The sequence below is a fragment of the Malaclemys terrapin genome, chromosome 19 (genome assembly GCF_027887155.1).
Source record: "Malaclemys terrapin pileata isolate rMalTer1 chromosome 19, rMalTer1.hap1, whole genome shotgun sequence".
Taxonomy (NCBI): Eukaryota; Metazoa; Chordata; order Testudines; family Emydidae; genus Malaclemys; species Malaclemys terrapin.
Genome location: NC_071523.1, coordinates 18,458,369 through 18,480,805, shown reverse-complemented (window position 1 = coordinate 18,480,805; position 22,437 = coordinate 18,458,369). Strand labels below are relative to the sequence as shown.

General features: G+C 45.8%; 2 protein-coding genes across 3 annotated transcripts in view; one reads left to right on the top strand and one right to left on the bottom strand.

The window, feature by feature from the left end:
- The window catches only part of MMEL1 (membrane metalloendopeptidase like 1), a 72,031-nt gene extending 61,392 nt beyond the window's left edge, over nt 1–10,639 (top strand). For both annotated transcript variants that reach the window (XM_054009219.1, XM_054009218.1), the window contains 5 exons: nt 266–399; nt 1,846–1,911; nt 4,558–4,653; nt 5,352–5,428; nt 6,513–10,639. In XM_054009219.1, coding sequence (XP_053865194.1) covers nt 266–399; nt 1,846–1,911; nt 4,558–4,653; nt 5,352–5,428; nt 6,513–6,612 — 473 coding nt within the window. In that variant the 3' untranslated portion in view covers nt 6,613–10,639. The remainder of the gene's footprint in view (nt 1–265; nt 400–1,845; nt 1,912–4,557; nt 4,654–5,351; nt 5,429–6,512) is intronic.
- Nucleotides 10,640–11,830: 1,191 nt separating this feature from the next.
- On the bottom strand, nt 11,831–22,290 carry PRXL2B (peroxiredoxin like 2B). The gene is made up of 7 exons (XM_054009220.1): nt 22,093–22,290; nt 20,609–20,813; nt 19,151–19,202; nt 18,303–18,366; nt 17,627–17,702; nt 15,715–15,833; nt 11,831–12,025 (listed from the first exon to the last, which is right to left on the bottom strand). Exons 1-7 carry the CDS (start codon nt 22,153–22,155, stop codon nt 11,999–12,001), a joined length of 606 nt encoding a protein of 201 aa, XP_053865195.1. The 5' UTR covers nt 22,156–22,290; the 3' UTR covers nt 11,831–11,998.
- Nucleotides 22,291–22,437: the final 147 nt, after the last annotated feature.

Genomic DNA, 22,437 nt, shown 5'->3' with positions numbered 1-22,437 from the left:
TGCATTCTCATAGTAAGAGACAGTCTCTAGCCCTAAGAACTGATGCTCAAAATAGAGAAGATACAAGTGGGTGTAACAAACACACAGAAGGGAGGCAGGCAGGAGACAAGGGTACTAGGGAAGGGAAACATGTTTAGAAGTTGCTAAATGTATCTATAGCAACTGTATGCCAATATTTAAAGCTGGCAATCAGTCAGGGTCTCTGGACACACAGATCATTGCACCCTGAAACAGTCTCTCCTCCATTCTTTGCTTTCATGAACAGGAAGAAATTTTGACAAAGATGGAAATATGTTTGATTGGTGGAGCAATTTCTCAGCCATGCATTTCAAAGACCAGTCACGCTGCATGGTTTATCAGTATGGAAACTACACATGGGAGCTGGCTGGAGGGCAGAATGTGAGTACACTCCACAGGATAGGGATTGGGTAGGATGCCTTTATGAATTAATTTAGCAGATGGGAAAGCAACTAGTTTGATAGCAATAGAGTCTCAAGCACTTGATCCAAACTCTACAATCCAGGGTTTGAAGCTAGATCTCTAGAGGTAAAACCACCCCAGTCTTAACTTTATTTCTTATTTTTTTCCAAAGCTACCACATCTAAACCAGCCCAGAGAATTAGGGAAACAGAGAGAAGACACAAATTCCTTCTTGATAACAAGAAAAGCTTGATTCCTACTTCCCCACTTGTAGGAGTTCGTTAGTTTTGTTTCTTCATTTATAATTTGATCAGGGGGGATTTAAAAAAGATCAGGTAACTTAAAGAGAGTGGTAGAACAGAGAAATAGGTAAAATATTTTTTCATCTTCCCAAAATCTGTTTAGAAGAGATCTCTAAATGCATCCAGGTCTAGAGTAGTTTTGGTGATAGAACGTAGAAACAGTGAATGAGCAGAACCCACTAAGAGAGAAAAGTTCCAGGTCCCTCCACCCAAAGTCAAATCCTAGCTCTAGACCTTCCCTAACCACACCCCCATCTTACACTGCCTCAGCTGCCTTTGGGCTGACCTTTTTATAACCCTCCATCCCCCACAATGCTTTGCAGCGCAGGCAAACAAACCAAAGTCAAATACACAGTTTTGCTTTAAGAGGAGGGTTTCCCTTTTAAATACAGCAACTGTTAACCCCCCAAACGCATGAAAAGGCAGAAAACTAAAAACAGAGCAAAAGAAAAAAAGTTGCTGTTCGGCTGAATCAGCACATTTCCCCTCCACCTGCCCCTGCCCCGCCCCTTTGAGCCCATGCCAGGTGCATGGCTTTAAAAGCAGGTGCCTAAGCCCCATTTATACCAAAATGAAAAAAAAAAAATCTCAGGGCTGGAGCTTGTAAGTGGAGGATTGCTGTGCTCTGTAAGGGTGAGGGCTGTCCTGGAAATATTGTGGAGATGGTGTTTCCTAACCTGGGCTACTAGGCTAGTCTAGCAGGGCCATGGGTTGTAAAGGAGGCAACAGGACCCTAATGAATTGGGTTCATAGTTGCTTCTGTTGCAAGATCTTGGGGCACAACTTGACATACCCTACCTTCCCCCATACTCAAAAGGGTTTGTCCCACCATGAACTGCCCTGGCTGATGGAGAATATACCGCCCCCCCCCCAACAGCCCGTTTGCTGTTATTTTCCTAAACCACTTCCAATTCTGGTAGACCCTGAACACTCTACCCTACTGCTTCTGTAACATTCAGTATTATTCCCTTTCAGTCTTTCTCCTCCATCATGATGTAGTGTTGTTTCCACCCCAGAGGTGGCTGCACATCAGCGGGGAGCATAGTGTTTTTATTTCAACTTGTGAAATGCTTTTGGAGTGACGGACATTACACATGGTAAACAAACAATTGCTGTGTTACAGGTCAGTGGAATAAGCACGCTGGGAGAGAATATTGCAGACAATGGAGGAGTCCGACAGGCTTACAAGGTAGCTTCTTAAAATACTGCGAGTTGGTTTTTGCAGGAAAGCCAGAAATGGGTCAGAGCCAAATGTGCTTATTTTCATGAGGATGTGTTGGGAGTTACGGGCATCACTCCTGGGACTGAGAGGTGAAGTTTAATACCCTATACAGGCAAAGTGCCCTGTGCTATAGGGAATTCAGTGAATGCCATTGCATAACACTGGTCAAATGACCAACGCCCCGAATAGGCTCTATGCAAGCACACCCATGTGGATCCAATCACAAGATCAAAAGTGACCACAGCTATCGGCATTATCATTATCTGTAGTGCCTAGGCCCAAATCACAGCTCGGGGCCCCACTGGGCGAGGGGCTGTGCAAACAGGTCAGGGGGACAAGCAGTGTGGGAATAAATAGACAGCGAAGAGGGTGAAAGAACCTGCCTCTCGCCAAAGCCCATCGGACTGAGATGCTTGCTCAACTTCAATCAGCTTGTCAAATGGTATCTGTCACATGGCAACAGAGCTTTCGTTACTTAGCAACGTGATTTGATGATGATGATTTTTAAATCACAGCAACCTTTTTTTTTCTTCTTCTTCCCCCCCCCCCCCCCCCCCAGTTTACTTTTCTTGCACTTTTCCTCCTGAAACTAAAGCCACATGTCAGGTGTGCTAGGGGAGACATCAAAGCATTGATAGAAATATTGCATTGCTATCAAAGAAATACGGATCATATCTGTAAACAATCTCTGCCCCCCGAATTCACAGTAGAATCCGGCCCCTGAGCTGCCTCTGTTACTTCCCTCGCAAGTTTTATACCCTTTAAGACAGTGACACACAGAAGTTTCCTTCATCTTGTTGCTATTTATTTTGCATGCTCCTCTGGAGCAGATTGAAAATGGCACTTAATATATTCTATATATCAACAGCAGCCTGCCCCTTCCCAAGAGAAGTGTCTCAATCCTGGAAGATATTTTCAGAGCAAGAGAAGATACATTTGACATTCCAGGGGATTCCCATCCCGCTGAGAGTGGGGCAATTCAGCCTAGCCTGTCCACCTTCTTTATACACACTAGATATATATATCCCGCTGTACGTCTCACTCGCTGTCCTGCAACAGCCAGATGTGCCACTCCAGACACAAAATAGACCTGCTGCATCTGTGCCCCCCCCCCCCCCGCTTCTACACACAATGGCTGCAGATATGAGTACTGTAGTCACCAGTCTGAATGCTCCTTCCACGTGGAGAAAGTGTGGGATTGTGGAATGTAGTTACTGACATGAAACCGTTCTAAAGTTGTGGTAACTATGATCTACCTGTATCCCTATTAAAGGGATAATGGGTGGAGATATGGGGTCAGAGTTAAGGATGTTTGTATAACCTTGCCTCTGAATTCCTTGATTTTTCAAAAAGATAAATATTCTGAATATCCGGGAAGCCTTTAAAATTGAACATTAACTTTACTGTAGAACACATTGGAAATATGGGAAACAGAGTGGCATGGTGGTAGTTAATGGCCCCTACAGTTCAATCTTCTGAGATTCTTTGCTATGAAACTTGAATTTTCACTGTTCACACTACCTTTAAAGCCTTTTATTTGGGAATATCTATGTGAGTGAGAGGATATGGTAATAAAATGTTCAGATTTAACTGGCATGAGACACATTAAATTGTCTTCATTATGTCAATGGACCTAAAAAAAGAAAATTGGCCAATTAGCATGCAACAGTAACAGGTAATGGATTTAACTTTGTTCAGGGTTATTATCTGCTATTTTATGAGCAGTTACCTGAAGAGAGAGAGACAGAAGTGAGGAGGAAATTTAACTATCTGCTTTCCTTTTCCTTCCATGGTCATACGGAAAAGTCCCGGGCAATCTGCCGCTATGCTTGTATTTCAAACCACAATCACATGCATGCAGGCTAAGTTGATTGCTTTGAGCTACATCTACATTGTCAGATGAATTTTTGTCAGGGCTTTTCAGAACAGTAGCATGATTCTTGTTTGCTGTTGAACGTGTGGTGAATCTCTGGTCCAGCAGAGTGCTACACCGTACTGTGCCACCTTTCTGGAGACTTGCAACAGAGCTCCTGATAATTCATGATCATTAAAGATACGTCTTTTTAAGGTTAGAGATGTTAACCCAAGTGGGCTGCCCAAATTCAAAGCCAAGTAATTACATATGGCTGATCTAAAATCCCACCTGCAGTTCCATTTGGAGTTATTTTTTAAGAACATAAGAGCAGCTATACTGGGTCAGACCAATGGTCCATCTAGTCTAGTATCCTGTCTTCTGCCAATGCCAGGTGCCCCAGACAGAATGAACAGAACTGGAAATCATCAGGTTTTTCTTGTTTCCTCAACAGTTAATGAACAGCCACACTCCAGAAACTGTTTCAGCCCAGAGGTGGCTGCTGATGTGCAAAGTGATCTCGCTGTGTTTCTATATAAATCTAAAGTTTACAAAGCCCGTTAGGATGGAAGGCTCTTTATGAGAATAAATACAAATTGCTGCTTTCTAATAAAAACAATTACTAAAGTGTCCAAGGTTAAAAGGGAGCGGGACCAGGCCTTTTCAGGCTGGATTTACCCTATCTGAACAGTGACCTTCAGAGTAGCCATCGTGTCTGAGTGGGGAGGCCTCTTGCTAAATGAACTTGTGATCATTTATAGGCCTATTTAAAATGGCTGGAACACGAAGGGAAGGAGCCAAAGTTACCAGGACTCGACCTGACTCACAAGCAACTTTTCTTTCTGAACTTTGCCCAGGTAGGAACCCATTGGCTTTTGCCGAGAGTTGCATGAAAATAGAAACTGGATTATAACGTGCTGAAGCTTAGGAACAAAGAATGGGTCCGAATGCTCTTGAGCTTTGCCCACTGGAGGAAACGCCCTCCTACGGACAGGGCTTGTCAGCAAAGGGTCCTCTGACCCAACGCTGAAGAGGGCTTAACTATTAGCATCTTTTCAACACCTTCACAGAAAGAGCATGATCGACACCTGGGGGAACATGGTGTAGGGAAGATGGGGCTTTGGAGAAAACTGACTCCCCAGGACAGGAGGTTTCTAGAGGACAATCCATGGTGTTAACATCTCTGGGGCTTCTCAAGGGCTTGACATCTTGGGTGAAAGTCAGTGGCAAAACTCCTATTAACTTCAATGAGGGCTCGATTTCAGCAGTTGCAACTCCATCTAAATCAGGGGTTCTCAAACTGGGGGGTCTGGACCCCGCAGGGGGTCATGAGGTTATTACATGGGGGGGGGGGGGTCGCAAGCTGTCAGCCTTCACCCCAAACCCTGCTTTGCCTCCAGCATTTATAATGGTGTTAAATATATAAAAAAGTGTATTTAATGTATGGGGGGGGTCACACTCAGAGGCTTGCTGTGTGAAAGGGGTCACCAGTACCTTGGCCTGCTAAATTCCCCTGCTCTTGATCCACAAGTTTTTAAACCTCTTCCTTGTGTAGGTATGGTGTGGTTCCTACAGACCTGAGTACGCCAGCCAGTCTATAAAGACAGATGTTCACAGCCCTTTGAAATACAGGTGAGTCGTAAGGACTTGGGCTAATACTGTATAACCTATTTCACCCCCTCACTGCAATGTATCAGAAGGAGAGCGCATGCTTAAGCTGTTTTACACAGCTAACAACTGCTTGCTAATGCTTTAACACAATCAAACTGGATTAACCCCCTCCAGGCACATTTCTGCCAGAATTCCACCACCTTAGACACACCTGAAAAGAAACACTCCCGTACTGAGCCCAGGGAACTCGGCCGCACTGAGAAGCAGTACGCTCCTTATCTGCATCCCACCCAGAGCCTGCCATGGATTAGGCAATGCAGCAATAAACCAGCCTGCAAAACTCCTGCTATTGCTTCTTTGATGAGTCCCCAGACATTGTTTTTAAAAGTCTGACTCTCCACCCGAAAGAATAATTTTCTTGCATCATTTCACCGGATTGTCTTCAAGCTGGGTTGAAAACTAACTAACTCTTGTCTGTATAACTGAACATCAAGGGAAGGGGGGGGGGTGTATGTGTACACACGTGTATATATTTGAAGAAGAATTCTGTAAGGAAGAGTAACTTATAGAATAGAGCCCCAGTACTGCTGTGAGCCACTTTGACTTCACTGTGGATCCATGCAGGCCCAAGTGTCTACCCATGTCATCCTCATTGCTGGAGCAGGACCTGTGTCTAGACTGTACCCAGTGGCCGTGCTTGACAGTGGCTGGCTGCTCTTTGCAGGCATCTGAGGACCATCCTTCTCCTTCATGGAGTTTGTTTCAGTGGCTGGGCTCCCTTTGGCCTCAGCACTAGTTGTGCCGCTGAGGATGCTGCATCTTGCCTTATACCTAGATCCTGCAACAATTCACCCACCCGCAGACCCACTGGCTCCGTGCGGGATCGAAAGCCTGCCATCAAGAACCTGACTGCAGAATCATAGCCTTAGACTGTATAAGCCATCTGGGGTAGAGACCATCTCTTAGTGTACGTGCCCAGCATGAGGAGGACCTGATTAGACCTCCAGCTCTTATTCTCTCAAGGACATGCTTACGTTCTATTCTGCACTGTTGTCCCCCAAAGTACAAATAAACCCCTTTTTTTTTACTCCCTTGTGTTGTCTAGGGTGATGGGATCCTTGCAAAACTTTGAAGCTTTCTCTGAAGCATTCCACTGTAAGAAGGGCACAGCCATGCACCCTGTAGAGAAATGCAGAGTGTGGTAGCCAAAACAAACAATGATGCTGATGCTGATAATGCTTTGACTGCACAGTCTAAAAACTGAACTCGTGTGGCTACCTGCTGAACAGTTCTAGCCAGTGACGTGCCTGATGTTTCCTGTGCAGTGACAGCCAAGGTTAATGGTGCAGCTACTGTAGTCAGAATTAAAGAAGCTACAGCTGTCGGGCTTTTGTGGTTCGGCTGGAACGTACGCAGGCATCTCGCACGGTTGTCTGACCAGGCTGGATTGAAAGCGACCATGTGCTTCAGGAGAAAAATGACTGTTTCAAATGACATCCTGACTGTTACGATACCACATCAGGGTTACAAAGACTAGCTCTTAAAAAAAATAAAAGCAGCTTTATTTTTCAGCAAGGAATATTCATTTTAGTATGTCTTACAACTAACGAATCCTTTCGAGATTCAGTAAGCCTGTCTGACTTTTCACTGAGTTAATTCTTTTTCAATATTCTGATTCAGTTTCTAGTGCACTTCTCCCAAACCCAACGGTAGAGCTAGTTAAACTTGTGTGCTGTCCACGTAACACTGTCTGCTCGCACCTCGCTGACTGCTTTGTTGTAAGAGATTGTAATTTGTCTTGATATTTTACAAGGTGAACTGTCTGTTAAAATACCTACTTGGCTGCTGAGATCAAGCAAAGCTGAACCACTGTTTTTGCACTTCTTGTTTTGCTCCGCTGGGCAAGTTTAACATGATCTCAGTGCAATGAGATGTAAAGAACTTTTAAAAGAGGAGATTCTCTAGCATTGCCACGTTCAGAATTACATGGGTCTCTTCCTCCCTTCAGAAATATATTGAAGAGGATGCTTATTCTTCCATTAAGGGTAAATATTTAGAATGTTAGTGGCAAAAGCTTGTTGCTTAGTGTAAACAGCAAAACATTTACACAGGGAAACAATTATCTATTTTTAATCCTGGGCTTTTTTATTTTGCTATAGTCTGCTTTTAAAGATTGGATGTCATTACACTTTAAAAATGCACAAGTCTGGTTAATTTTTATATAAATAAAACTTGTACTGCAGAAAACTGTTCAGGCATTTATCTGTAGAAACAGGTCTGGATTGCTTTCTTCCACGAATGCTAAAATTTCAGAGTAACTAGTACTGAAATGGTCAATCCTTTATAGTGGACTTAAACATTCTTCATTGAAAACATTTATTTTTGGTATATATATACACCACTGGAAAGCAGGATACTACTTATTCTTCATAATTTAACATTGGGTATTCCTTATCTTAACAGATGTCAAACCAAGTTATTAATTCACTTAGTATCTATGTAATGCATAATTAAGATTAATTTTATTTTTATGGAATGTGACTTACATCCAGGATCAGTAGCGTTTTGGTAAGAGTTCTATTTTGTGGTTGAGGGTCCATCGAGCAAGCAAGTTTCATTAACAAAATTAATTAATCCCCTCACCCCTTTAAAAAAATTCTTAGAACAATCTTCAAATGTAAAGTCATTGAGTTAAAAACAAAAGAAACTGATGCATGCTGGAATTCACTTCATTAAATCAGCACTAATTACCAGTAGCAGCTTTATACTAGAGAGACGTGTCTAGTTGTCACTGAGCTATTGTACTATTTGACAGTAATAGTGTGGTCTTACCAAATGAAGTCTGGATAATATTTGCATGTACATGTAATACATTACCTTCTCCTGGCAAAATGAAGTTCATCTAAAAATTAAGAGCCTCTACTACAGCAGAGAATCCCAAACTTATTTATTTTGAATTTCTAGATTAGAAGAGTTTATTTAATGACTAACCTATCTGCCCTTATCCCCTCCCTCCCCAACTCAGAGACCTCGTGCTTTCTCAGGGTCTAATCTCTCTCCTATGTACCACAAAGTCCATGGGAGTGGTATATAGAAGAGAGAAAGCCTTTGTAGTAACATGGGCAGTTGCCTTCCCTTATGTCTGTAAGCACCTGGTGCCATTAGTTAGGGCCTGATCCTCAAGATAAGGTGATGGTGCTCAGCCCCACCTAGGACTGTCTATGCACGCTGGTATTGCAGGGGATACAAACAAGGACAGGATTAAGCCCTTAGGAACATGCTGCTATTCACTGAGCATGGGCTGTTTTCATACTTAGCTGTATTACATCCTGGATCTCAAACAAGCATGACCATATACATTAGAGATGCTTGCTCAGGCAGAGATAGAGAGTGCATACATGAGACTGCTATCTAAAGCTCCTGGTTTTGGTATTTATATACACATCAGCTGGAGAAAATGGGGGTTTAGGACCCAACCCTGTACAGTGGTAGCTGGAGCATTTACACCTAAATGGGCTCTGCAACTAAGAAATGAAAATCTACAGCCAGATTCAAGCCATTAAGGAGGCTGGTAGAATAAAATGCCTCTGAAAATCTGGCTTGAAGTGCCTAACTCCCCGCAATGCAAGTTATGAGCCTAAATATATTTAAGGATCTGGCCTTTAAAGCCTAGAGACCTTTGAAAAATCTGGCCCCCACATCTAGAGGCATAAAACCAAACAGATGAGTCTAGAAACAAGCTTTGCTAGCTTTTTTTTTGGAAAGAAAATTTGCCTCCCCACATCCTGCTGTAGGATGTATAAAACAAAACCTTCCTCATTGAGTCAGTGACTAAAAAGTCTACTTACTGAAATGACCGCTGCAGATGCAGAACCTGGCCACCAGGCTCTCTCTGCTGAGGTCTCCTGCGGGGTAGTTTTCGGGGAAAAAATCATTTGGGCACCTCTGGGTTTTACTGAAGTTTAACATAACACATCTACTTCCCATCAGCGAGTAGCTGAAGGCACTTGGTCACTTCCAATGAGGTAGGGCTTGTTCAATTAGCTTAGATGGTAAAATACTGGGCATGGTGAAGCATTCACCTACCAGGATAAAAATCAATGTGTATTTGGCAAGTTTCAATTACCCTTAATGTTAGGAACCTGGATCTCATTTTTTCTTAGCAGTTAGATGTTCAATTAAGATAAAGCAGATGATTAAACACCACAATGGTGGTTTAGTTGGAAGAAAACAGGAAGGATAGCCCCTTCACTTGTTAAAATTAAGCACCAAGATATAACATGTTTGCTAACTCCTCAGTTAACATGAAGTTCTTATGCCTGGTGTATATTAAATTAGATTCCATTTCTAATCAGCACTTTGTGACTCAATATACAATTGGAACCATACAGCATGCTACTGCAGCTACAGTTTAAAAATTAACCAGATCTCTTAATCTCCCATTTTATGAAGTTCCAGGCCAAGTATTCAGACCTTTTCTCCTCCCCACAATTAGAAAGCTATACCTGTACAAAGATCAAGGCACTGGTATAACACAGAAAAAGTCTCAGCTCTGCATTACAACAGCTTGCAAAATATTTTCATTCACCATTAAAAAAAAAAAAAAAAAAAAAAACACAACAACAACAACAAAAAACAACTTCACCGCTTCTTTAGGACTTCGCTTTGAAGGTGGTAGAAGCCCGAGTGCTTTTCTGCTCCGATGATAAATTAACCAGAATTGCATGGATGATGCAGGGTAAGATTTGAGATATTCATATTCTGACAAGAGTAGAAGTTTCTAAAAAGATCAGCTCTAGGAATTAGTGGGGGGAAGCCCATGGTTTGTGTTATTGAGGAGGTCAAGACTACAGGATTACAATGGTCCCTTCTGGCCTTTGGAATCTATGACTAGGCAATGTTTGCAATTGGTCCTAGTTCAAAAGTTGTAACCTCTTCAGGGTAGGGACCTTCCCTTTGCAGAGTGCTATGCAGTGCTATGCATTGCTATGGCAAAGCAGAAAAATTATCACCCTCAAGTTTTGACAGAGAAGATGCTGTATATGTTTTGCTGTGATCACAGGAAGTTAACCTACATCATATTTAAATGTGCAGCATTGCTGTGTACAATAGTCAAGCTAGTCTTTCTCTGAGTGTTTCCTATTTCTACACTGTTTTTAATCAAGTGACTAATTACAAAGGAGCGTTAAGTACTCTGAAAAATCAGCTTATTAAATCATTTGTGTACAGTTACAGGTAGAATAAGAGTCACTTTATTTGTCACGTTTATTGTCCATCTCCACTTACTCACCTTTTCCAGACCAGGAAACCTATTGCAATTAGTTCACACAACAGAAAATAATGAGGACAGTTGAAGGTTAAACTCCAGTGTCAGCATAAGGCTCCTACTCTTGGGTGTGTCTGCGGTTAGAATAGGGCTCTTTAAATGCACCTCGTTGACCCAATAGCTGCCCTTGCTCCAAGCACTTCAGTGAATGCACGCTGGCTTTAGGAGGAGGAAGGCATCAATGCTTTCTCAGGGATCTGGCTTTCTTTGCTCCTCAGAGCCTGGATTTGATAACCAGAGAGGCTCATGTCCTGGAGTTTTCCTGGGACATAAGGATTATTCAGGGCTTGTGTTAAAGTTTCATCATTAGAAAGATCATGAGGGATAGGTAGGGAGATGGAAGGTAGATAGGGCTGCTGGGCTTTCCTCAGTGTCTTTTGAATGGTACATGGTGCCTGTTAAATATTATTTACCTACAAAATCTATTTCTCTGCACCAAGGAAAAAAAATCTTGAGTCCACTTTACTGTAGCTTAGGTTGAAGCTACAGTAAAGAGTCTATTCAGACACCAGCCTCGGCTGGGAAGAGTACAGAGTCTTAGCTCTTTTATTAGATGAAAGAGCATGCTGTGTTCTGGGTGCAGGCAGCAGACTGATCTCCACCTGCTGGTGCACCCCAGGGTATGTATCCCAACAGCCTACTTCAGCTAAGACGCTGATTCAAGCTGCCATCTGCCCAAGCCGACACTGGCCCAGCTTTAGAAGTGTGTTCAGGCACTCTGCCCACAGTCATCTGTAAGGCTCTTCTGTTTTAATGCCTTTAAGAAGGGTGAAGTGTTAACACAGATGGATAAAGTTAAGCCACCACCACCTGCTAACGAAGTGTTTCTGCAAAGCAGGACAAGTGTAACGGGGGTGGAAAGGACTTCTAACCAGGGAAGAAAGCTAATAGGGGAAGTCTACAAACTATTAGCACTGCCCATGAAGCACGAGGCTCTCCTTGTCTCAAAATCCTCAGACGATACTCTTGTTCACACCTACTGGTCACCTGATCAAAATGATCGAATGGGAAAGCCACCATACTAGCTGCTATTAGTTACCACATTGAGCAACAGGGAAAGCTTTGTTATGCTTGTCCAAGACAGTCTGACACAGCACTTTGCTTTAGGGCATTTACTCACACTTCAGTGATTTGGCCATTATACAAAAGTATGAATATAGATACAGTGGGGTGAGATTACAGCAGCTATGAAGTGGTAGAACAGATAAGGTCACCACATTGGCTTCTTTCTTGCTTAAAGAAAAATTGCTCCCTGCTCCTCTCCATCATCTGGTACAGGCCTCTTCATCGCACTGTAGAGAGACAGTCATTGGGTTAGCAAAGTGGTTCGCTCAAGCCCAAGGGGAGGTGGGGCAGGGGAGACACCCAGGAAGTCCTACACGAAAGACTATTTTGCTCCTTTTACTTCTCTACAATTGTCCTCCTTTTCTTCTAGCCTCTCTAAACCACTAGGTTAGACCCCAGCTTCATCTCATGGCCTCCATAAAGGCACCTGTACCTGGAATCCACTTCTGAACCTGAAAAATCAGGCTTCTTCCACCAGGTCAAACAAACCCTAATCCACCCTTCCTGGGGCTCCCTACGTGGGTTGCTTTCCTTCTCCCTCAAAGCACAAAGACCCTCAAGCTGTGCACTTTCATATGCAGCAATGATGGCTGCCTTTGGCTTCCTGTTTGTCCACTTCCTGCAGTAATTCTCTCTCAGCTTATGGGTGCAAACCATGGGTACATCTCGTGTGCTGTACAAACAGAGCAAGAGGTAGGCGTCTGACAATTGCAGCAATACTATCAGTCTAGGATTTATTATTCTACTCAATAGAACTGATCCTGGAGTAAGAGTCTTGGCCTATTGCTCCAAGAACACAAAGTAGTTTACACATTTTACCTCATTTACAAGAAAACCCCAGAGTGGCTACAAGTTCACAATAACTAGTGGATGGAAGGAAATTAGAGTTTTGACCAAGGAAGTTATGAACCCATGTTTTACAGGCTGTCTCTCTAGTAGACCCTTGTTGAGTTGCAATAGCAGCCTAGTGTCTCAGACAAGAGTGCACGTATCCCGAGAAAACAAGGGGAAGCATGCGGGGCGGGGGGAAGAGGAACTGTTCTGCCCTGGGGCCCGGAATTGCTGTCACTGGACCTGAGCAACAGTTCAGGTCAGGGGGCAGTTGCATGGTTGACAGTGTAGTTACTGTGGAACTTAATGATTTTGCAGAAAGGTGCCATTAGGGGCAAGTGCCAGAACTGCTGTTACAAGTGATAATTAACACACACCAGGGAGGGGTTCGTTCCAAGTCACCACAGCACATGGACGTTATACTTGACTTTCCATACACGTTTATTAAGCCTCCCACTTACAGAGGAATCTTTCCATCTGCGAGTTTGAGTCTGTGCCAGCACAGCCAAGTATTTAAGCCCAGCAAGTCATCTGCCCTTCCTTTGAAATCCCTAGTCACACCACCTCCTTTTAGGCCTACTGCTGGCTCAGCCAGTCTAAAAGCACCTTCCTCTGGTAATTGGAAGCACTGTAGGTATCCATGAGGCTGCTGCCATTAACCTTATGGGACAAGTTTGTTGGAGGGCATTGGGAGGCTAAGCTGTCAGTCACGTATACAGTCTCAGGGGGAGGGCACTAAAATTGATTGGTCCTTTCCTCTCCTACCCACACACATCTGACGAAGTGATTTTTTTTTAACCCACGAAAGCTTATGCCCAAATAAATCTGTTAGTCTTTAAGGCACCACCAGACTCCTTGTTTTTGGATAAGACTAACACAGTTACACACACACACACACACGACTACTACTGTGTGTGGGTAGTCAAGTAACTGTTCTACCCACTCCTTGGGCAGCCTGATTTCTTTGGAAGTCAGGCACCAAGACTGCTCTTTGGAAGTCTTGGATGCTCAGCAAGAGTTAGTGGCACCTACAAATCTCAGCTGCAAGGGGCTATTTGAACTACTGCTACAGAGATCCCGGGGACAGTTTAGGAACAGGCAAACTGCATTACACTGCGCTCTGTTCCCAAAGAGCATTAGCCTTAAGAGCTGCCCAGTGATTTCCAAATCCTCTTTAGCACCAAGCTGATGGGAATCTCGCTGTCCTTGCCACACCTCTGTGTGAAAACCCTCTAGCAAACAGCAAAGGGAAAGCTGGCATAGTTACCTGTTTTCCCTTTGTTTGTGTGAAAATTGGTAATCCAGTAATGGTTAGAATGCTGACCCACTAAAAGCCACTAAGGTTTTGTGTTTTATTAAAGTTAGCTATAAAAAAATTAGGTAAAAGTACATACCTTGGAACAGTGCAAGGGAGCTTTTCTTTGGAAAAGGAGCGGACATCTAAACTCCCCATAAACTGGACAGAAAGAGGGCCCCTGGAAGTCTGGCTAGTGATTACTCAAAACCATCTCAGACTGTGGGTAACTATATCTGGAATATCCTAATCTTAATGCTTATGTCTATGTATGCTTAATAGCTAATTGTAGTTTTAAATACAAGCACATTTACTTGTATTAATCATTTTATCAGACAGAAATTGCTGTGTTCCCATGGATTTATTCCTGATACTGCTTGGAGTGAAACGGTGAAGGTACCACAGTTTTGGGTTCTGAAACCACCAGGTAACAGCATGAGGACAGCTGGAGCCTCTCGCGGATCTAAGGGAGGGGGAGGAGACAGTCAGCTCAGGACTGCAGCAGGGGTGTTTTAGGAGGAAGAAGCACACTGGGAGCCAGGAGTCCCAGGCTTTAGCCCCACCCTGCTCCAGAGCTGGTTGAATAAGAGGAAAAGTTCATAAGGATTGAGTCCCCTTTTTGAAAGCTCAAGACATTTTGCCCAGATTGACACTTCCTCTCTGTGCCTCATGCTGCTCACCCAGCTCTCCCCTCCCCAAAGGGTCTGAAAAGCAATGGAGACTCTTGGGTAGAAGTGCTCCTTTGAGCTGGATTATAAGGTAACAGTAGCTTTGCTATGGGAAAGGCACAGATTTAGCCCCCCTCTTGCTCTAGCTTTGCCAAAGATCCCTGTAGAAGCTCCATTTCTGCTCGGGTCCAGACTTCAGAGGAGTCACGGTAGTGACTAGCAGCAGAACATGGTCCTGGTCTCCATATTAACCCTCTCTGGAGGGCACAGCAGGGCTCTAGGTTCCAGAGGGCGTGGGGTGGAAGTGCTAGGCCACCTGGTCTGTTTTCATTAAACATAGACACATTGCCAAGAATTCATTCAGGCTACATTTCCCCCCACCCCCTGATTTTTTCCTTGACTGCAGTAGATCCACTACTTTTCAAGCATCTCTATGGGAGAGTCTTGAGTCTGGTAGCGAACAGAGAGTGAGGGCTTGTCTACATGAGGAGCAAAGCGCACTACACCCAATGATTTCTGAAGCGCGCTAACAGGACTGTACAGACCCCTGCTGGAGGGCACTAAAGTCCCCTAGTGTGTTTTAATGTAGTCCTGATCAAAGTGTAGTCTCTCTTGGCAAACAGGAGCAACATCTACTTCCTGTTATCTGGTATGAAAGAGCACCATGTTCAAGCACACCAGGGAACTCTGAGCACACTCCAGCAGGGTCTACACTGATCAGTCAAAAGCAACAGAGTCCTGTGGCACCTTAAAGACTTACAGATGTATTGGAGCATACGCTTTCGTGGGCTTGTCACATGCGTCTGACAAAGTGGGTATTCACCCACGAAAGCTTATGCTCCAATACATCTGTTAGTCTTTAAGGTGCCACAGGACTCAGTTGCTTTTTACAGATCCAGACTAACACGGCTACCCCTCTGATACTGATCAGTCAGTGCACTTTAGCAATCGCATGTCTGGAGTGTGCATTCCTCTCCCCTGGAGACGAGCTTGGTTCATTGTTGGGACAGTGCTCTATTTTAACTAGAGCTAGGTGAAGTTTGGAGTAAGGTGGCTCCAGCAGGTTCCTTCCTTTTTAAAATGGTAGCTCAGTTTCCAGCATTAGAGGAACAATAGCTCTTACCTGAGGTTTCACGCCCTCTTTAACACTTGCTGAGATCCCAAGGCTTTTGATGATTGTTCCCCTGGAAACATAGTCACCAGGTGAATCCTGTATAAAGTGCAGGAGCAACTTCTCTCCACCTGAAAAAAGGACAGAATGTATTTAAGGTCATTACAAATGACAAGCATTGGGCAGCAAGGCAGAGAACGTATGTAGCCTTTAATAAGGGATCACTGATTGACAGCCAGTCCCATCCACATCAAAACTAGAACAGCTCATGTGCACCCCAATGAGAGAGTGAACCACAGACTGCAAAACGCTTTAGGGGTGAGAGCTCAGATTGCCCTCCATGCCCCATTCAAACCTTCGCAATCTCAGGGCTGAGTCTACACTAGAATTGCCACAGAAGCAGACGCTCTTTGCCGATGGGAGAGAGCTCTCCCATCAAATTACTCACCCCACCTCCCCGAGCAGCAGTAGTTATGTCAGTGGGAGACGCTCTTCCACTAACATAGCGCTGTCTAAACCAGTACTTAGGTCGGTGTAACTTACATCACTCAGGGAAGCACCCCCGAGAGACTTAAGTTATACCGAAGTAGAGCGCTAGTGTGTACAAGCCCCGTGTCTGCAGTGACCTGTACTGACCCACGCTCTCACATGAGTTCCAGATGCAGCAGTTCTAGGGTAGCATGGGGCTTTCCTAAAGCCTGTAGGAACACTGACGTTTCCAACAATTACAAAAACCTAGCGTCACTCCTGGGTCGGCAAACAATAAATACAGGTGTGTTCATCACAAGTGTTTGCCAGCTCCCCTTTGAGAAGTCACTCAGAATAGGTTCTGCCGCAGAATGGAGAGCAGTCTGACATCCTAGCGTCACTTGAGACCCAAGCAAGAACTTTGACTTCGTGGAGGGCTATTTTATTAAAGAGGAAGCAGCATGTCCTGTACTCAGACATTCTATACATCCACCTGGGACAGGGGCACTCGATTTCCTATTGTTTTACACTCCAGCATCTAAACATTATGTTAGCAACAACGTTTCTGTTTTCTGTAGAAGGGGCAGCATTTTAACTAGGGTTTTTTAAAAAAAAAAAATTTTAAATGGTGTTAAGAAGGGTGTTTTGAGAATGCTTTCTACCATACTGCCACCAGGTGGTAAGAGCTGGACCCAACTCTAAGAACTGGAGAATGCAGCATTAGAGAAAACTATGACCTGTTGTGGGTCAGATCTCAAAAAAGGCTTAAGTACATTCAGCTACAGACACCACAGCATGGGCAGCTCCCATTGCAGAGATGTGCCAGGGCTCTGCATTAACTCCACTATTTGGGAGGTACCAAGTTTCAGCTAGAAAAGATTTCCCTCCCAGGCAGAGCCCTTGTATACTCTTGTTAACTGCATACTTTCAAGTACAACTGAAGTCAAATGCCTGAACCCTTATGCAGGCCATGGAGCTGCCAAGCAGTGCTGGGTCAAGGGTTAGTCTTAGTTTGTAGGCAGTAGGAACAACTAAAAAAAAAAAAAAAAAAACACTTTCCAGTTAAGTCACTTTTATACTGAGAAAGTACAGAAGTGACTTAACTGACCTAACGAATACCATGAAAGACCCCATTAAATAGCACGGCGTTAGCAAGGATGGCATCCATTCGTGACCAACTGATACATCTAACAACTCAGATGCTTGCCTAGCAGTTTTTCCTGTGTCAGGTCTCCCCACCACCCCACTCCATTATCTGCAAAGCCTCCCCACCCTAAACCCAGTTGTCTTGCCTTCTTGAGGCAGGATTTCAATGGGATGGCTTCTAAAGCCTTCTCCAGGCATAGGCTCTTCGACCAGCCAAATTGCTCCAAGCAGGTCATCTAGAAGTGTGCGTCCTTCACCAGCTATGGCCAGTTACCTGGTAGTTTTCACAGATGGATTCACATTTATTTACCTTGACTGACTATTATTGTTCCTCCACTCTGCAAGAGGTCACCGCTGAAGTTGCCTTGGATACCGTCCGCATTTGCCTGAGGGAAAAATAAAGCCCAAGTCCATTGCAAGTGTGATACAAAGGCCTCATCTGGAGGATGCTCAGGGCCCTCAAAACCCACTCAAGCCAGTGGGACAGAAGGGTCCCAGATGTACCCATTGAAGTCCTGCAAGTGCTCAGCACAAGTCTGGTCAGGTCTTTAGAGCAGCGGTTCTCAACCTTTCCAGACTACCGTACCCCTTTCAGGGGTCTGATTTGTCTGGTGTACTCCCAAGTTTCACCTCACTTAAAAACTACTTGCTCACAAAAAAAATCAGACAAATACAAGAGCGTCAGCCACATTATTGCTGACAAATTGAGTACTCTCACCGTATAGTTATAAAATATATCAATTAGAATATAAATATGTACTTACATTTAGTGTTTATATTGCTCTATAGACCAAACAAGTCATTGTATGACATTTTAGTTTGTACAGACTTCGCCAGTGCTTTGTATGTAGCCTGTTGCAAAACTAGGCAATATCTAGACGAGTTGATGTACCCCCTGGAAGACCTCTGAGTACCCCAGGGGTACACCTACCCCGGCTGAGAACCACTGCTTTAGATAGTGCATTTCCTACTATCTAGGATCTCACCTTCGTGACAACGTCTCGAACTGGTTTCCCCAGAGCAGCAGGAACTATACTCAAGGCATTGTACCTGAGGGGGGAAGAAAGGACATGTTGGTTATCCTCTACCGCTCTAATTCAGCTGAGTCAATGGGGCTACACCGTTTACACTAGCTGAGGATTTGACCCCAATAATTAAGCTCTCAGAGAGATCCACACTCATTACATGCGGCTTGCTATCGAATGTTGTCACATTAGCCAGGGGTTCTCCAACTTCATTGTCCTGCAACCCCCTTCAGACAACAAAGTTACTACATGACCCCATGGTGGGGCAGAGGAGGCTGCAGCCCGAGCCCTGCGACCCTGGGTGAGGGGGCTGCACACAGGGGAGGAAAAGGAGAAAGTTGAATTTGACTCATTGTAATGAAGACCCTAAGCACCACCACAGATCCCTGTGGTTAGTGCGTTCCAGCACACCAGCACAAGCTAGCCAGAAGCCACTGAGCTCAGGATCTTGCTTGTATGCCCAGGCTTTTAATTTGATCCAAGCCTTGTACATTTGCCTAGGTATCAAACCAAGTACAGTCACTTAACCATTAACGGTCCCCAGGGTAATGAAGCGACAGGCAAGAGCTGGCGCCCCAAGTGGGTTTGTACTGAGGGAGCCTTGCAGTTTGCCATGTGGCAGCCCTTTCCCACAAGAGTCAGAGACCATTAGAACTACACTGGGGCAAAGCGGTCTTCAGTCGGAGGAGGGGCTGCTGCCTTCTGCTAGAACGGGCCCCAGCCATCTTAGCTACGTCCCTTCAAATTGCTTTGATTAAGGGCTGAGGTTCTCTTAGACTGAGGACAATAAGTCAATAGAAGCCACTCACCTTTTGAAACCCAGATCATTGTAGCACTGCTTGGTCTCATCAAGATAGAGTTCTGGGGAGGGAAAAAAGGTGAGGTTAACACAACAAGGGTAGATGTGCTGTCTCTGCAGTATTTGTTTTATGCCAGTCTGCCAAAAAAAAAAAATTTCTCAGTAGCAGCCAGCCAGCCAAGCAGCTCAGTCAAAACACGATTAGTCTCTAGAACAAGCTCACAAAATAGCATCATCATCCAGCAAGATATTGCCTCAAACCTATTTGTCTCTCCCCCCCATCCACCCATGACTAGAACAGGAGAGAGCTTCCCTGCAAGCACTCCAGACACTTCACCATCATCATCCAGCAAGATATTGCCTCAAACCTATTTGTCTCTCCCCCCCATCCACCCATGACTAGAACAGGAGAGAGCTTCCCTGCAAGCACTCCAGACACTTCACCAATACATGTGCTGCCAGGCACACGCTCCTGTAGTACCTAGAGGCCATCAGTGGCATTGCATGAGGATCTATGGCACAGAGTTTTATACTGAAGAAGGGTGTGGCATGAATGTCACTCAGGAGACTGGTCCAATAGCTGGGCATGGAGGCAGCACATTTTGGGGTATGGCCAGAGGGGAGAAAAGAGGGGCACTCAGAAGTGTGGTGGAGCTCAGGCAGGAAATCAGGTTCTGCAGAGCTAGTCAAGAGTGGGCCAGATCTGCAGATGCAGGTAATCAGTGGGTGAGAGGCAATGGGTAACATGCAGCCAGAGACAAGCAGGTGACTAAGCCATCTTCACAACCCCCAGATCCTGGCCGCAGCACTGCACCCGGCTGGCCCTAGTACAAGTTAGCAAGCTAGCAAAGATGCTCAGCTCTGAAGTCTGGGCTGGCAGTCCCAATTTTAGAGGCTGGAGAAAGGCATTTGCTGGACAGTGCTGGAAGCGGAAGTTATCCACAGAACATGTACAGCAGGCTTCCCCATGCAGCTCTTCCAGTCAGGCTGGGGCTGGTTCCAGAGAACATGCCCCAGGGGCAGGGCAGACTCCATGGCCACCATGTCCTCGGCCTCTCTGCTGAAACTGCCAGCGATGCACAGGTTTCCTCCACCTGGTTATAATTTAACCTTCCAAGCAGCTGCTAATGCCAAGCCCGCTGAAGGGAACTTTTTGGAGCCATGAAGTACTAGTTACACCTTGTTCACGTCCTTCAACTCATGACTGCCCAGCATACACAGGAATGAAATACAAGAACAATTCTAGCATGGAAAAGGCGGTGTTCCCATGTCAGGAGGGCAGGCTGGGTGACTTGGTCGTCCCCTCTAGCCTTGAACTAGGAGTCTCTGCACCCCAGGTTTTACATGAGCACAAGGATGAATAGAGACTCCTGTACCTTGCTTTCTGAACTGGGTGCAGCACTTCCCTACATGAGACAGGAGAGCTCAGAAACTCTTGGAGGGGGAAGTTCCCATTCCTTAGTCCTACCTCCTTTGAAGTAGTTCCCATCGATGAACTCCTGCAGGCCTACGCTCTCCGGCCCAACACCGATCAGGCGGACATTGTGACTGTCCAGCAGTTCTTTCAGTTTGCTGGTCTCCTTGGCAATCCAGCGGCAAACCTGGCAACCAAACCGCCGCAGGAAGAGCACCACACATGGCTGGTCCCGCCACAGGGCCCGGAACTCCACCACCTATGGAGAGGCATTACCGGTAGCCACAGGGCCAGCACCAGGAAAGCATCTTAACACTTGTTGCAGAACTGACAGGTTCTAGCAACCTCATCAAATTCAAGGGCTATCGTCCATTGGCAAGCTCATCAGGCAGTTTGTTTGAAGAGTTAGGAGGAGTTTCCAGGTACAGTATTAGAGGGATCGTTATCTCGGTCCCCACTTTGTGGTTTATAGCCATGTTGTCTGGTTTGAGAGAGAAGTAGAGCAGAGAAACATGGCGTGAAAGGCCCCCACTGAGGAAACTGACTATGCCCAGGAAACCATGACAAGGCCTATACAGAAGAGGCCCAACGGTCAAGTATATTTAGCCCCCAGCATTGGGGCCAAACAAACAGAGAGTTCTCAGTGGGAGCTGGGCATTGCAGATAACCCTCTATTTGAGGGGCTAAATGAGTGCGGAGCACTTTTGAAAATCTGGCCAGTAGCAGATAAACTGATGAGGTTTCTTTCTGAAAGATTAAAAACAGAGTTTGGAGGATGCTCGCTACTAGGATAAGGCAAGTGTCTTTTTTTTTTAAAAGAAAACAGGAAGTGTTATTATAACACTGACTCGTGTCCTTTCCACTTGGGGTTGAAGGAGACTATTATTATTAGGAAAACAAAACAAGAACCACCCACCCACCCCCATCAAACAGGGCCTTTAACAGAACCTGCTGAGGTGTATTAGGGACACACGATCAAGATCATCACTCTGCTGGAGCAAGATAACGCCCTGCTGCCTTAGGTTTAAAGTAGGCCAAGGCAAGGTACAGCGGGCGGAGAATTAAGATGGTTGGCCTGTGCAAACAAAAAACCCCACCGACCACAACAACATGGCAGCAAAGAGATTTAAGGCGTGTCTAAGGGGATCAAAAGTCTTCAGCCACAAGCAGCATTTTCATAACTGATTATGAAACATGTTCACTGCGTGTGTCTGTCTCTCTCGCCCCGCCCCCCAGTCCAAAGGGGTTTTATCACGTTTCGGACGCGGAGAGCCTGGCCGGGAGGGGAGGGCAAGAGACGGGGGGCAGCGGGAAGGAGACCGACTGGACTGACCCTAACCCGGGGCAAACCCAGGGACCCCTCGCGCCGCGGCAGTGCAAGCCCTGGGTCCAGCAGGGCCCAGCCCCGGGGGGGGAGCTCGCTTCCCGGGGACCCCTCTCCCCCCCAGCCGTGCCCCCAGGGCCGGGAGAGGGGCGGGCGCCCTGCTCTCGGGGCCACCCGTGGGGACCCCCCGATCCCTGGGGGCTGCCCCGCTCACCTGCCCGCTCACGGCGTGCTTCAGCGCGTGGGCTCCCACTTTGGCGAGATCCACCGCGGCCATGATCAGCTGCGCCCGTCACGCCCCCGCTCCCAGACGGTCTCTTATAGCGCCCGGCAGCGATCAGCTGCTGGGCCGGGCACACGCGTGACCCTGCCGGACGGGGGGCCACGCCCTTCTTATCTCTATGCGTGAGCTACCAGCCAATCAGCGCCTGCGGGCAGGGCGCGCCTCCTCCCGGGGGCGGCACGGGCGGGGCTAGAGAGAGGGGCGTCAAGGAGAGGGGCGGTGCAAAGATGAGCAGTGCAGGGGGGTGGGGGGGGTGCAATGCATGGCCGGGGTGAC